This window comes from Betta splendens, chromosome 8 (genome assembly GCF_900634795.4).
Source record: "Betta splendens chromosome 8, fBetSpl5.4, whole genome shotgun sequence".
NCBI lineage: Eukaryota > Metazoa > Chordata > Actinopteri > Anabantiformes > Osphronemidae > Betta > Betta splendens.
Window position 1 is genome coordinate 478,143 of NC_040888.2, and position 14,297 is coordinate 492,439.

Below are 14,297 nucleotides of genomic sequence, written 5' to 3' on the forward strand. Positions count from 1 at the left end.
TTCTGTAACCAGATAAAAGAGGAAACGCTTGACCTACTTTCATGTCGCTTCCTCTTTCAACCCGGCACAAAAACCTCCCGAAACCACAAACACTGGGACTTTTATTGAAAACGGGTCTCCCGCGTCACACGTCACGTGACTGCGCGTGTTACAGGTCGCCGCTCGGCGGATTCAGCCTCTAACGTCACATTCAGCTCACTGCGAGTCCTACATTTTACACTTCTGTTTTGGCACTGCATCGTGGGTAACGGCATATCACCAGAATGCAGGAGTGACACTAAAGCATCTAATAAAAAGCCGCTGCTGTGACTGCACACGAGGCCTCGTCGGTACAGCTCCCGCCTCCGTTAGCTCTTGGTGGACTTTATTCTGCAGTAGAGGATCATGGACACGGCCATGGCGCATATCTGAGGGGAGGCTGGGTATCAGTGGCATGTTCAGGTCAAAGGTCACGGTGCAGGCGTGGCGGCGTCATACTGCACCTCCAGAGCTGCGATCCCCAGAGCTGCAGCCACGATGCCCACCGTGTTGCTGTCGATCAGCTGCCTGATCTTCGGGAAGCAGCCCAGGACCTTGGGACAAAGCACAACAGGGCTTTCATTTCAGGGCCCGATGCCTGCGGACGCGGCGCCGGCTTTGGGCCGTACCGTGCTGGTAGCGGACGCCGTTGCGTTACACGGCCTGGTGAAGCCCGGACAGCACGGCGGTGGGAACTGTTGGCTGTAGTTGTAGTACGGAGAGCCCTTGAAGTCGGAGGCGTTGTAGAATCCACAGCACTGGAGCTGAAAAGCAGCGGCACCGGGAGCGTTACACACAGACGGGGGGCGCTCACAAACCCGGCGGACCCACTCACCGTGCTCATGGTGCTGTTCCACAGGCCCGTCACGTCCACGTTCGACCCGTAGTCGCTCCGGATGCTCTGAACCGCCGCTGTGCCGATCTTAGCGAAGAGCTCATCTGCCTAAGGGAGGGGTGAAACCCAAATGAACCCGTAGGTCCAAACCCAGACTCACACCCTTTGAGGTCCAGCTAGCCGCGCTGACGCAACTCACCACGGGCCTGAAGACCAGAATCACGATGGCTCCCGCCACCTCCGCCACGAACACCAGCAGCACTATGACGAAGAACTGGAGACAGACCCGTCACTAAAGGAAGCGCCGGCAGCGGGCCGGGCCGGCCGGGTCAGGACCTACCAGCAGCAGCATGCAGGGGCTCTCTCTGATGGCACCGCAGCAGCCCAGGAAGCCGATGACCACCAGCAGCACCCCGATGGCGATCAGCAGGTAGCCCACGTTCAGGACCTGGCTCAGCTCGGCCGGAGCGTTGGGGATGTTGCCCAGGAAGCCGAGGACGGAACCGCTGTCCACCTTGACCCAGATGCCCACACCCAGGATGGCGGCGCCGGCCAGCTGCAGGAGGACGGCGCGGTAAGATTACTGGGACCCGCTTCCCAGCTGTACTGGGCCGGACTGGAGTGTGGGACTTACAAAGATGATGCCGTTGAACAGGAACATCATGGTTTTGAGGAATCCAAAACAGCCCATTTCTGCTGATCGCTGACCCTGTGAGCAGAACCAGACGTTTGGACTCGTCAGAGTGTTGCTGCCTCCAGCGCTTTCAAACTATCGCTTTACCTTTGTCTGCTCCAATGGAACCGCAGCTGACGTTTCACTATTCAAATCAAATGTAAAATGGTGGTTTGCAAATGAAAAGACACCTGGAAACGCAGACCTGGGTCCGACGTGGCCCCAACGGGACCGGAGCCAACAGGGAGGAACAAACTGAGGCAGAGGCGCCGGGTGTGGGTGATGAATGGTGTCACACATCCGTGTGTTGTGTGTGTTGTGTGTTTTATGTGTTATGTGTTATGTTTTGTGTGTGTGTGTTGTGTGTTTGATGTGTGTGTTGTTTGTGGTGTGTGTTGTGGGTGTGTTACGTGTGTGTGTGATGTGTGTTATATGTTTTGTGTGTGTGTTACAGTATGTGTGTATGTTGTGTCTGTGTTTATGTTATGTGTCCTGTGTGTCTATGTTATGTGTCTGTGTTGTGTGTGTCTGTGTTTGTGTTGTGTGGTATGAGTGTGTTGTTTGTGATGTGTGTACTTTATGTGTTAAGTGTTATAAGTTATAAGTGTTGTGTTTGTATGTTGTGTCTGTGTGATGTGTGTGATGTGTGTTGTATGTTGTGTGTGTGTTGTGTGAGTATGTTGCGTGTGTGTTGTATGTTTTGTATGTTGTGTGTGTTGTATGTTGTGTGTGCGTGATGTGTGTTGTATGTTGTGTATATGTTGTGTCTGTGTGTGTGTCTTGTGTGTGTATGTTGTGTGAGTATGTTGTGTGTGTGTTGTGTGCTGAGTGTGTGATGTGTGTTGTATGTTGTGTATATGTTGTGTGTGTGTGTGTGTGTCTTTTTTGTGTATGTTGTGTGAGTATGTTGTGTGTGTGTGTGTTGTGTGTTGTGTGCTGAGTGCGTGTGTGTCTGTCTCCAGGGAGAACAGAGGCCTTTGTGTAGACTGACAGGTGAGGCTCGTTGTGTGGGAACAGGTTTGATGGACCTCACAGCTTCGTTCTTTCTTTCTGTCCCACCGCAGCTCGTTAGCTTCACCGCTACAGGAAGCGACGGCTCTGTTCCCGTAGAACTGCTCATTGTTAGTTAATGGTGCCCCAGGGACACAAGCAGCTGCTTTGGCGGCTCTTCCAAACTCCCTCAACACTTTCTGACCTGAGTTTGGAGAAGGTCAAACCACGGGTCAGAGTCCAGTAATGAGTCAACTTCATTTAAGGCGTTAATACAACTTCTTCCATCGGATCCAACCCTTTGCTTCTTACTGAGGAACTAGACCTTTTGAGCCCAGCTCAAACCAGGCGCTCTCGTCTCCATGTTTCCCAGTCAGACATTTGTTAGTTTCCTTCGTCACAATTGCCGCTGTCTTTGTTGGCGGTTTTGTTTTCCCCCGTTTTTGATGCTGGTGTTTTTTTATTTCACCCCATTCTGCCACTGTTTGGCTCCTTGTTGTTTCACGTCTGATTTCTTGGAAATTAATTATTTTCACTTTAGGATTAATTCTTCTACAACTACAATAAACCACATCGATAGCAAACGTTGGCAAAACAGAAGACAAAGAAGCGAGCGAGTCTCAGAGTAGGATCATTGATCATCCCTGTCTGTGTTGGCACCAAACCGCTCAACACGGTCAACAGACATGAAACAAAAGGCCCAAATAACAAAGCTGATAGGAAGTTTGAAGCCAAGTGGAGCTCACCTGTCGCAGATAGAATCCAGGTGAGCCGAGGTCCGGGATCAGGTTCCACCTGTGAAGGATGAAAACGAGTGACGCTCTCTGCTTTGTGCCCTTATTTTGATAGAGGGGAGGGAGGGGGAGCAGCAAGGCGTGACCGGAGCTGCTGAGTAACACACATCGCCATGGAAACAGGCCACCCACTCCTGAGGGAGGGGGGGCGCTCACCTGTGGCTCACTACAACACGACTGTTAGTTACAGGTAAGAATAACTTCACACGACACAATGGAACACATTCGCTCACCTGCTGGACTGAACCGGTCCCGATATAAGTCCACATGACGGAACCATCCCCGGTTCATCCCAACCCTTTGGCGAAAACAGACAGGACAACTCTGAAACCTGTATGAAGGTTCTGAGCCAAGCAGGAGTGGACCAGGGTGGATTCTGAGGGGAAGTTGCAGCTTGTCACTGTTCTGGGTCTAGTCGTTCCCCTAGGGGAGCGAAGATGAGTTTACATGCCTGAATGCATTTCCTGGTTCTCTGGTTCACTCAGCCTGTTCGCGGAGCTGCTCGTGGTCCAGTCTGCTGGGATCCAGATGTGAGGTTCTGGTGTCCTACCCCCCAGGACATGAAGCTGGCTGGAAACCTGACGGAGCGCTGGTGCAAATATTCAGTCTGGTGGTTTGTGGCTATGAAAGAAGTGGCGTATCCTGGTATTTGAGCATAACCTTTAGACAACAGACGGGCCGGATGTGGGAAACCGTCAAGACGCCATTAAGACTCAGCAGAAGGAGGAACATGCTACGTGAAATGAATCATCTGCATCCAACATGTTTAGAAAACATCATCATTCATAACGTTTAATCGTTCATCTGAAACATTGACAGAACAAAGACCGAGTTGGAGCCCCGGTCACTCCTCACGGACCGCTGTAAAGCCTCTGGACTCTTCCTGGTCCTGGCCCTGGCCCACTTAGGCATGCAGACCAGCTCAGGTGTGTGGTTCTGCTTCTAATGTGTGTGTTCATGTTCGCCTCAGCGGCATTTACCTGAGTTAATGTGTTTAATTAAGTTACAGCTTATAAAGTATTCATTCAAAGTGAATAATCCAACGGTGGATTAACACAGTTCAAATGGGGCTTGGTTCCGAGTTCGGAGCAGCTGCTGGAGCGGCCCGTGCCGGCGGTGCCACCTCGGGTCCTCCTTGGGCTTCAGTTGGTCTGTTTGTCCGGGTGGCTCTTCAGCTTGTGGAACTTGACGCTGTCCAGCTTCTCAAACCTCTTGTCGCAGAAGTCGCAGGTGAAGTTGTAGTGGGCCTCAGGCGTGTGTTTCTTCATGTGCCAGTTCAGAGACGCACGCTGGCGACACTGGTAGCCACAGATCTCACATCTGATGGAGGAGAGCACAAACAACAAACAGCCGCCATCACATCATCAGCCACTGGTCTGGACTTTACTCAGACTTTACTCCAGATGTCCAGAAGAACCATGGCAGAACCACACTACTACTACTTTAACCTGTGACTGACTGCTGCCTGGTCCTGAGGTCCCGTGACCCGGATGTGGGGGAACCTCAGTTACTTAGATGTGTGGAAATCTGTGAGCTGCATGTGTCAATGTTGGGCCACGATGGGCCCAGCAGACTGCGACCCGATCGGTGCTGGGCGGGTTGCTCCAGCTGTGTGTCGCCACAGCAACTCACTGCAGCGGCGTCTCTCCGGTGTGCGTCCGTCTGTGAACCTCCAGGTGATTCTTACGCTTGAACGACTTCCCACACGTCTCACAGATGAAATCCCGGACCCCTGTGAAGACACAGCGTTACGCTTGGAGGTTTACGGAGACGCCGGCGGTACAAGGCGTCGCGAGCGTCTACCTGAGTGGATGATCATGTGACGATGCAGGTGGTTTGACAGGTAAAACTTTTTCCCGCAGCCTGGATGAGGGCACACCTTGGTCCGGCCTTTCCTGTGAACTAGGTTTACGTGATTCTACAGAGAAAAGCTAGATTTGATTTTTGTTCACGGAGACAGAAGCTGGAAGGATGAACAGGACATCCTCACCTGAAAGCTGCTGATGGCCACGTAGACCTGACTGCAGCCCTCGTACGGACAGTGAAACATCTTGAGCATCCCGTCGGCCTCAATGACCGGCCCTCTTCTGCTCCTCTTTGACCTGTAAGATATATGCTAGAGACTCAGCTGATCCCGTCTTCATTGTGTTGAGTGTTTGGGCCACGAACCTGCTCAGACTCCTCTGCAGCTCCCTGTTACGACTCAGCTCCAGAGCTTCGACAGACGCCTGCAGCAGCTGTTTGTCACTTAAACCTGCAGAGAAACAGCACAGATCCCACTTCAGCAGGACTTCACGGGTCCAACTGTCTGAATGGAAGATGCGTGAACAGCACGTTAGTGGGTCACCACCAGTAGAAAGAGGCAAGTGTCAGGATAAATGACCCCAAGAAGCAATTTGACTTAGTTGACAATAGCCTAAAAGGTTCTTACTGGGTTTCAGTGGGTGTTTACTGGACCTGGACAGTCTGAACTTTTGGTTTCCTCCTCTTTGAATTTAGCCAGTTCTGAACACAGCTCACCTGTCATGGAGTCTTCTTCATCATCTGCCGTTTCTTGCATTTTGGAGTCGGGCGTGCACACCTGGTTGTAGACGCCCCCGATCACTGTGCAGGTGACTTCCTCCACGCCGCCGCCGCCCACATTAAGCTGGATGCCCTCTGACGCCAGGGCCTCATAACTCGGACCAGTGATGATAATTAACTGGGAAACAAGACATTGGTTGAGTAAATAAAACCTTTCATCGGGTGACTATGGTACCCAATTACAAACAACTAGGTCCTAGGTAAGTTCAGTTTACAAAAGTCAGATTCTAAAACCACCTCAACCAAATGAAAGCAAACAGGGAGCAGCTGACAGCAAAGAGCCCGAGTAGCCTGGGACAGGGCGAGGTGCTCGGGGCCCTACCTGTGAACCTTCCAACGTTGTCCTCTGGTCTGGGATCTCACAGCTGCTCACCACCGTCGGCAGATTCTGGGGGTCAAACAGGTTACTCTGCTCCTGAACCTGGAAGGGCGGGGGGACCGACAGCTCTGGCTCAGTGTCCAGCAGCACTGAGCCACTGAGGCTCGGAGGCAGCACCAAGTCCTCGTCTGTCTTCTCTAGTTTGTCCACTATCGACGTGGGCCCACTTGTAGGACACTCGTAGCTGTGTGATGTACTCCTGGTTTCTCCTTGTCTGTCCCCTTCCTCGGCTCCATCACGCCTCAGATCCTCCACCAACTCCTCCTCCTCCTCCTCCTCCTCCTCCTCCGAGGGGACGGACTGAAAGACTGCACCAGGGGAGGCTTGCTCTGGCTCCATGACCATCTCCCACAGGGGCTGATTCCTGAGCTGAGCAACCCTGGAAGCTGCTTCTCCACTGGGTTGGTGGCCTGAAGCTGTAGCCTGCTGCACCAGGTTCATGCTTGGGTGTTGGACCTTAGAAACGTCCACATTTTCTGTGATATCTACAGAAAATGAATAAAAACTGTGTTGATCACTGAAGAATCCAACAATGAGCAGCTGCTAATAAATGGTTTTCATTCAGCACCTTTAACATTTCTCCTCCTCCTGCCCACTTTTGCCACCAGCTCATCTGGTTTTGCTGCACCCTCGCCATCAGCCTCTGCAGCTGTTCCTTCTTCGTGCTCCGAGTCTCTGGCCTCCCACTGTGGTGAATACAGGTACTGCACAAATGCATGGTTGGAGTTGCACTGCCAGATGGCTGCAGTGGAGAGGTCCGGCTGTGGCTCCAAGGCTCTGAGCTGGGGCTCCAGTGGGCAAGAGTGCGAATGTTCTTGGTACCAACACATCAGACTCTGTAGGCTGGACCCCGACTCTTTGCTGCCTGGGAACCAAGACAAGTCCATAGATGCAATAATTCAACTGTTTGGAAAGATTCTGAGCATTTTACGTATCCCATGAACACATTATGCAGCAAGTGGAATCCTTTGACCATAACCGGATGCCTGCCTGCACAAGCTGCACCTGCTGCATAGTCCTGGGACTTTAAAACTCCATCTATCAGTGGATAGATGGATCAGTGGGCACTGAGGTGTGTAACAGTCCTGTACTGAGCCTTCACTCTGTAAACTCTGGCACTCTGGTAATGCCATCATCAAATGCAGGTACTGAGATGAAACTGCCTGATTAGTGCAGGGATCAGCTTGGTCCTCAACATCACCACAAAGAGGTTGTAGTGGACTTCAGGAGAACCGAAGCAGACACTGACCCCTGTTCTTTAGTGGGGACAGTGTGGTGAAGATGACCAGCTCATGTTCTGGAGTATCACCACAGAGGGCAATCTAACAGGTGGGGGCTTTTCTTCCTCAGACTCGTCCTCACACAAAAAAATTATGACAAGCTTCTCCCACCATCTACATATCTCTGCATATTTCACCCTTTACTGTACACATTTTAGCACATTCAACTTGGATATATCAAAGTACATATTTACATACACACTGTACATTTATATAGAAACCATCGTAGATCTGTTGACAGTAAATCTATTTGCTGCCCACTGCACTTCTGGTTAGACACAGAATGCATTTCGTTCATACTTTCGCCTTGTACTTGTACTAGTGCAATGACAATAAAGCTGAATCAAATCTAATCTAAAGCCATAATACTCTACAGAGAACATTCATTCATGTGTGGTTGTATTGTTGCTTTCTGTAATGTTTTAAACTTTGTAAGGTGGTTTGTGATGAGTTTTGCTGTAAATTGTCACTAAACAAACAGCATTGATGTATGAAGTATTAAATCTGTTAACAATTCATTAAAATTCACTCACCCTCTTTCTGTTTGGCCAGCGGCTCAGGAACAGTTTTCTTCCTTTAAGATAGAAACATGCCGTTTATATTGAATGTACTATTTGTATCATAAGAAATAAATCTGATGTCCAAAAGGAGTGGGGGCCGTAACACGCCTGTGCCCAGGGACCCAGCGCGTTACAATCCGCCCATGCGTCATGTAACTCAGTGATGTTCGGGTCTCAGAATAAAACCCCACCAACAACTGAGAGCGGTCCGGACGTGTCTGACGGGTTCGGTGGTGCCTACCCGGACTGGTGTTGCTCTCCGTAGGTGGAGTGGAGCAGGATCAGGTACTCCGCCAGCCCGGCATCGCTCAGACTGGTCCGCCGGCGGAGCTCGCTCCACAGCCGGTGGGACTCTCCCAGGTACACCCGCCGCACGTCGTACTTCTTACGGGATTCAAGGCGCCTCTGGGCCCGGTCCGAGTCCGTGAGCCTGGGACGTCCTCTGCACCGCCTCAGAGACGCCTTCCCTCGGTCCCCAGCTGGGTCCGCATCCAGGGGAACCTCCAGCTCCGCCATCTTGGCCGCTAGAGCTGCAGCGTCCCGGATGTTGTGTCCATCCCAGCTGGAAACCGCACAGAGACGGTTCGGTTCCTGTGGTTCCGCACTACGGGGCTATAAGAATTTATAAATTTGTCACACGCCACACATTTGCTCCCTTCTGTCACTAAGCGAAGAGAGACGGTCAGGTTTAAAGGACCGGAGCGGAACCAACGGTTGTCAGTAGTTTCCACACGGACGAGGAGTACCCACACCAGCGTGCAGCATGTAAACAGGCACGGGGATCACGTTCCGACATAGCTAGAGAACAGTGATGGCAGACATTCTGACCCTGACGTTAAGCACCTTGATGTCAGAACCGGGTCTAAAGAGATCCACTTCACCCAGTAGCAGCAGCACCCTGCTGGTCGGGGGCCGGGGCATCAGCCGGTCCCTGCTGCTGCTGGCGGCCGTCACAGCGGCCTCTGAGCTGCGCGTCAGAGTCGTGTTCTTCACGCGGACACAGATCCAGAGTCTGCCGGCGCCTCTGCAGAAGCGGCTCCCGAATCAGAGTCCGGAAGGCCTGAAGGTAGAGCCTGCTCACCCTCCGAACTTTACACATCTGTACATGTGTTAGGAAGGTTTCCCTCAGCAGGACCAAGAGGGAGCAGCTCAGGTTCCATTCAGACACCAGTGATGCAGTTCAGGGCTCAGACAGTTCAAGCTCTGGGGGTAAACACTGAAACCTCGTCTCTGGGGACCGAATGTGCAGTTACCAATAACTCCAAGTGTGTATCAAAGTTTAGCTGATTCAAGTGAAGAAAAGTTTGAAGCAGTACATCACGAATCAAATGGCCAAAGTGACAGCATGGTAAAAGCCACAGGGTTCATTGGAGCTGCTCTGACTCTGGACTCTCGTTTCTGTTTTTGAAGAAAATCACCTTTTGCTATCCCAGGACTGTGGAGGAGCTCCTGCAGCAGGTGGCCAGCCTTCACGATTCCCCCCCCCCGTCTCTGATTGTCGTGGACAGGCTGGAGGATTTCCTGTGTGCTCCTGGGCTTCACCCAGGTGAACGGTCCTGTGCTGCTCACCTGTCCGCGCTGCTGTGTGACACGGCCGCCTTTCTCACACAAGTCCTGGAGCAGCGGCCGTCTGGGTCGGCTCCCTGTCGCATCCTCGCCTCTTACCACTCAGAATTGGACCCTGGACCGGCTGAAGCGGACGACTGTCCCACAGACCCTGTCCTGGATGTGCTGGATCGCTATTTCCAGATACGCTGCACTCTGGACCAAGACAGAGGCTATGGAGCTGCAGCAGCTGGACTGCAGGAGCTGTGGCACATTTACGTGTCTGGTGGAGAAGCGACCGCCTGGGAGGACGGGCCAGGCGGCGCCCAGGACTGGCAGCTGCTGGTTTCCCCTAGTGGTTCGATAGAGTTTAAAGTGGTTTGTAAACATCACTGTCGCTCCACACATCAAGCTCACGATTTGTCTCCTCAGTGATGATAAATCACTGTGTTGATTTCGAGCCTTTCCAGCTCTAAACAGCAATCTTTCATGTAATATTTACAATTCTACTGTTCAAGTGTAAATAAACTGTTTTGAAAAGCTGTGCTAAGGTACAACAGGCCTGACTGACTCAATGTTCAGATTCTATTCAGTTGGAACCTGCTGTTTAATGCTTCATGTCTGGGGACCTTTCTAACCAGAGCTCCGTGACCCGGACTTGACTCAGACATTTCTACTGCAAGTAAAAAAATGCAAACACTTGGGAACAAAGTCCCAGGTTGTGATGTCAGCGCTACCAGTGTCGAGCTGCACTTGAGACCAGAACCAGTCTTTGGCTACACAATTAAATGTTTTATTGGGGTTTTTGACAAAGAAAATGACACGATGAGTTATATTCTTAAACAAATGTCATGGTGAAGGAACGAGCATTTACACGATAACAGGATGTCAACAAATGAAACACTTGAATCGGTCACAAAGGGTCAAGTTATATGAGCACATGTGGACATATTTACAGGTCGGGTTCTAAAGATGGCACTGAGCCACCCCCTCCGGTTCTGGTGTAAGGACCAGTGGTCGTCGGCGGGTTTTGTCCACAGATCAGGACTGGCTGGAACCTCTGAACCGCTGGTGGCAGATGGCGCAGCTTCAGGTGAAGGTTCACTTCGTCCGTCTTCAGCCGTCATCGTGGATAGAGTTCTGCCTGGTCAGAACGGGCCTTGAGAAAGCAGGCATGTCGTTCTTGTAGTCGTTGGCATAAAGAACCACTTTCCCAGTGTCATCTGCTCTGCTCATGGGGCTGTAGTCCATAGACACGCCAGAATCGGCCCCTGCCATGTAGATGTAGCCGGGCCCTTTGGGCATCCAGCTATGGGTTGGGTACTCAAAGCTGGACTGAGACGACAGGCGACCCGATCCGGAGCTCTGCGGCACAGAGCCCAGGTCCGAGTGGCACTCGGACAGCGCTGCCTTTCTGGGGGCAAGGAGCACCTCCAGGGTTAAGGCCTTCTCAGCAGGGTGCTGACCGCTGCACAGGGTGACGTACGCGTCCTTGGACTCCAGCAGAGACGACTGAGGGCTGGGCTCGTGCTGGTGAAGTGCTCGTAAACGGTTCATCAGGCGGTCACGTGGTGCAGCTCCCCAATCCTCTGCCGCACCACAATCCTGCTCCCTCCCGTCTGACGCTCTGGAGGCTTTGGGCGACGGCAGCGTTGGGCACACGCTGAGCTCGGACAGCACCTCCAGGGGGAACGGACATTCCTCCGAGTAGCAGAACGCTGGAGTCAACCACAGGCCTCCACTGCTCTGTCGCAACCACTCCTGTAGAGAACAAGGACTATGGAAGCTCAAAAGCTCACATTCTGGCCTGTTCCAGGACGCAGAGCGGGTTTGGACCCTACAGGAAGTGGCTGGCCTGGAGTCGGTTCTTACCTTGAAGTCGCCTCCGTGAACGCTGAAGAGACCGTGGAACTTGTTGTCTGGTGTTGGAATCGTTGGCCAAATCTTCTTTTGAAGAAACCTGAGATGAACACAAAGTCCAGTTCTCAGTTTACAATGTCCAGAACCAGAAATGTCTGAGTTTCACAAATGATCCGATTAACTGACCTGCGATGGGACAGGAACACACTGAGGGACAGCACAATGAGGATGAGAGAGATGATGAGGGTCAGGGAGATGATGAGCGGGTTGGGTTCTGGAGGAGACAGGGACCCGTCAACATTTGGAAGCGTGGCTTACTGAGCTGTTCAGTGTAGCAGATGCTGCTGACCTGCAGGCAGAGTCTCCGTCAGCACCGGCTCGCTCCAGGCGCTCCAGAAGCCGCCGTAGGTGATCCCGTCCAGCTTCACACGCACCCGCACGCCGTACGTGGTACCGGGCTGCAGGCCTCGGAGCCTCAGCTCAGTGCTGGCCAGAACCGTCTCCACCTGAGTCAGAGCGTCACAGCTCATTATGGGATGCGCTTGGCTTCTCGGCGCCTTGGAAAGCTAAGCGGGCCTCGTACCTGCTCGGCGCCGCCGCCGGCCGCTGCGTAGCTGACCTGGTACATCAGGCTGTCGTCCATGTACTTGATGGGGGGCGGCAGCCAGCGGGCGTGGAGCTGGCACCGCTGGCCCGCGCTGCTCACCGTCACGTTAGCAGGAGGGTCCAGCAGAACTGACACAAACACACCAACATTAGGACGCAGCAGCTTCGTCCAACGTGTGGAACCGGTGCCGCCACTTACACAGCTGGTCGATGAGGAGGCTGCGGTTGTACACCGGTTTCCCATCACGACTAATGTGGACGAACATCTGGACAAACATCTTGGTTCGGTTCAGATGGCAGAGGAACAGCCTCCTGCCGCCCGCAGGCTCGGCTCTCAGCCGGCACCTGCTGCTGTTCTCATTTCTGCACAGAACAGGGCAGGGTGAGCTGGGCCGCGGGCCTGCTGTTCTGATTCGGTTCTGTGTGAATGGCTCTCTACACTCATCATTTGCTTCTTACTGGACTCCCACTTTTATACCATGGTGTATTTTTCCCTCCATTCTCTCGCTCACAGAAACAACAGCTGCATGAATTATTGATCTTACTGGAAACCATGGTTCCATAACCTACTGGTAGCTGTATGTGAAGGTGTACTGGTCCACGGAACCAGTCCTCTCCTCGTCGTCCTCCCAGAAACAGGTGAAGTCCGTCAAGGATTGAGCAAAGCACTTTGGGTTTGTTGGTTCCTTTTCCAGCAGCAGAGACACTGAAAGTCAGAGAGAAGCACGACAGACTCAGACGTGTTGTGTTTACGCGAAACCAAGAGTTCGTTGGTTCCATCAGACCCACGCGGAGTCTCACCCTTCCGGTCAAGCCCTGCGACGGACGCCGCTCTCACGGCGCAGATCGCCACGCAAAGAAGCAGAACTCGGCGCAGGTGCTCACATGTCATCCTTTTGTCACCGGAGAACAATCTGCTAGAAACGCAGCTCCTGCCTCGCAGACGCGTGTGCTGCGGGCGGAACCCGCGGACGGAGCAGCGCCGTTACGAGCCTGCTGCCGAGTGATAAGGCGTCAGAGCTGAGCTGTTTACGTCCTGCCAGAAGGGGGGGCCGGGGGCGCGCGCTCATTCATGTTTACCACTGCTGCCACGTGCCGTGCGTAAACGCCAGACAGACAGACAGGCAGGCAGGCAGACAGGCCGGACGGCAGGCAGGTAGAGAGTAAGACAGGCAGGCAGGTAGACAGACAGACAGACAGGCATTTAGACAGACAGACAGGCAGGTAGGCAGACAGACAGGCAGGCATTTAGACAGACAGACAGGCAGGTAGGCAGACAGGCAGACAGACAGACAGACAGGCAGGCAGGCAGACAGGTAGACAGGCAGGCAGGCAGGCAGGCAGACACACAGACAGTCAGGCAGGCAGGCAGGTAGACAGGCAGGCAGGCAGGCAGACAGGCAGGTAGACAGACAGAAAGACAGACAGGCAGGCAGGCAGACAGGTAGACAGGCAGGCAGAAAGACAGACAGGCAGGCAGGCAGACAGGTAGACAGGCAGGCAGGTAGACAGACAGACAGACAGGCATTTAGACAGACAGACAGGCAGGTAGGCAGACAGGCAGACAGACAGACAGGCAGGCATTTAGACAGACAGACAGGCAGGTAGGCAGACAGGCAGACAGACAGACAGACAGGCAGGCATTTAGACTGACAGACAGGCAGGCAGACAGAAAGACAGACAGGCAGGCAGGCAGACAGGTAGACAGGCAGGCAGATAGACAGACAGGCAGGCAGGCAGGCAGGCAGACAGGTAGACAGGCAGGCAGATAGACAGGCATTTAGACAGACAGGCAGGTAGACAGACAGGCAAGCAGGCAGGCAGGCATTTAGACAGACGGGCAGGTAGACAGACAGGCAGGCAGGCAGACAGACAGACAGACATGCAGGCAGGCAGACAGGCAGGCAGGTAGAAAGGCAGGCAGACACACAGACAGTCAGGCAGGCAGGCAGGTAGACAGGCAGGCAGGCAGGCAGACAGGCAGGTAGACAGACAGAAAGACAGACAGGCAGGCAGGCAGACAGGTAGACAGGCAGATAGACAGACAGACAGACAGGCAGGCAGGCAGGCAGGTAGACAGGCAGGCAGATAGACAGGCATTTAGACAGACAGGCAGGTAGACAGACAGGTAGACAGGCAGGCAGATAGACAGGCATTTAGACAGACAGGCAGGT

At 53.1% G+C, this 14,297-nt stretch overlaps 4 protein-coding genes across 6 annotated transcripts; 1 reads left to right on the plus strand and 3 right to left on the minus strand.

The window, feature by feature from the left end:
• Window positions 1–84: 84 nt before the first annotated feature.
• tspan34b (tetraspanin 34b) lies at window positions 85–3,940 on the minus strand. Its single transcript, XM_029158758.2, has 9 exons — window positions 3,544–3,940; window positions 3,263–3,311; window positions 1,488–1,562; window positions 1,194–1,409; window positions 1,053–1,127; window positions 854–961; window positions 648–782; window positions 483–572; window positions 85–407 (listed from the first exon to the last, which is right to left on the minus strand). The coding sequence occupies exons 1-9, from the start codon at window positions 3,588–3,590 to the stop codon at window positions 348–350; spliced, it is 855 nt and encodes a 284-aa protein (XP_029014591.1). The 5' UTR covers window positions 3,591–3,940; the 3' UTR covers window positions 85–347.
• A 135-nt stretch (window positions 3,941–4,075) lies between these two features.
• On the minus strand, window positions 4,076–8,628 carry znf653 (zinc finger protein 653). Of its 2 annotated transcripts, none has more exons than XM_029158584.3 (10): window positions 8,354–8,628; window positions 8,086–8,126; window positions 6,841–7,137; window positions 6,216–6,757; window positions 5,831–6,011; window positions 5,480–5,564; window positions 5,301–5,412; window positions 5,114–5,228; window positions 4,943–5,042; window positions 4,076–4,630 (listed from the first exon to the last, which is right to left on the minus strand). In XM_029158584.3, exons 1-10 carry the CDS (start codon window positions 8,626–8,628, stop codon window positions 4,453–4,455), a joined length of 1,926 nt encoding a protein of 641 aa, XP_029014417.1. In that variant the 3' UTR covers window positions 4,076–4,452. The 2 variants fall into 2 exon arrangements, 1 of the variants encoding a protein (XP_029014417.1); XR_003786596.3 differs by having other exon boundaries at window positions 4,489–4,630; window positions 5,114–5,205.
• Window positions 8,629–8,899: 271 nt separating this feature from the next.
• swsap1 (SWIM-type zinc finger 7 associated protein 1) lies at window positions 8,900–10,214 on the plus strand. Its single transcript, XM_029158768.3, has 2 exons — window positions 8,900–9,178; window positions 9,523–10,214. The coding sequence occupies exons 1-2, from the start codon at window positions 8,924–8,926 to the stop codon at window positions 10,090–10,092; spliced, it is 825 nt and encodes a 274-aa protein (XP_029014601.1). The 5' UTR covers window positions 8,900–8,923; the 3' UTR covers window positions 10,093–10,214.
• Window positions 10,215–10,434: 220 nt separating this feature from the next.
• On the minus strand, window positions 10,435–13,402 carry epor (erythropoietin receptor). Of its 2 annotated transcripts, none has more exons than XM_029158636.2 (8): window positions 13,009–13,402; window positions 12,694–12,829; window positions 12,323–12,486; window positions 12,101–12,252; window positions 11,867–12,023; window positions 11,704–11,791; window positions 11,530–11,617; window positions 10,435–11,418 (listed from the first exon to the last, which is right to left on the minus strand). In XM_029158636.2, exons 1-8 carry the CDS (start codon window positions 13,013–13,015, stop codon window positions 10,774–10,776), a joined length of 1,437 nt encoding a protein of 478 aa, XP_029014469.1. In that variant the 5' UTR covers window positions 13,016–13,402; the 3' UTR covers window positions 10,435–10,773. The 2 variants fall into 2 exon arrangements, with proteins under 2 accessions (XP_029014469.1, XP_029014468.1); XM_029158635.3 differs by having other exon boundaries at window positions 12,925–13,393.
• Window positions 13,403–14,297: the final 895 nt, after the last annotated feature.

Bases quoted from the DNA above. Each gene is read 5' to 3' on its own strand.
- tspan34b (XM_029158758.2), bottom strand. From the start codon at position 3,590: ATGGTTCCGTCATGTGGACTTATATCGGGACCGGTTCAGTCCAGCAG. The intron at 573-647 runs GTACGGCCCAAA...CTTTGTCCCAAG, and splicing joins CGGCGTCCGCTACCAGCACG to GTCCTGGGCTGCTTCCCGAA. The intron at 408-482 runs GTGCAGTATGAC...GCCTCCCCTCAG, and splicing joins TGGGGATCGCAGCTCTGGAG to ATATGCGCCATGGCCGTGTC.
- znf653 (XM_029158584.3), bottom strand. From the start codon at position 8,628: ATGGCGGAGCTGGAGGTTCCCCTGGATGCGGACCCAGCTGGGGACCGA. The intron at 6,758-6,840 runs GTGCTGAATGAA...CATTTTCTGTAG, and splicing joins GAGGAGGAGAAATGTTAAAG to ATATCACAGAAAATGTGGAC. The intron at 5,229-5,300 runs GTGAGGATGTCC...TTTTCTCTGTAG, and splicing joins TGGCCATCAGCAGCTTTCAG to AATCACGTAAACCTAGTTCA.
- swsap1 (XM_029158768.3), top strand. From the start codon at position 8,924: ATGGCAGACATTCTGACCCTGACGTTAAGCACCTTGATGTCAGAACCG. The intron at 9,179-9,522 runs GTAGAGCCTGCT...CTGTTTTTGAAG, and splicing joins AGAGTCCGGAAGGCCTGAAG to AAAATCACCTTTTGCTATCC.
- epor (XM_029158635.3), bottom strand. From the start codon at position 13,015: ATGACATGTGAGCACCTGCGCCGAGTTCTGCTTCTTTGCGTGGCGATC. The intron at 12,253-12,322 runs GTAAGTGGCGGC...TGTTTGTGTCAG, and splicing joins CCTCCTCATCGACCAGCTGT to TTCTGCTGGACCCTCCTGCT. The intron at 11,792-11,866 runs GTCAGCAGCATC...TGTCTCCTCCAG, and splicing joins GACGGAGACTCTGCCTGCAG to AACCCAACCCGCTCATCATC.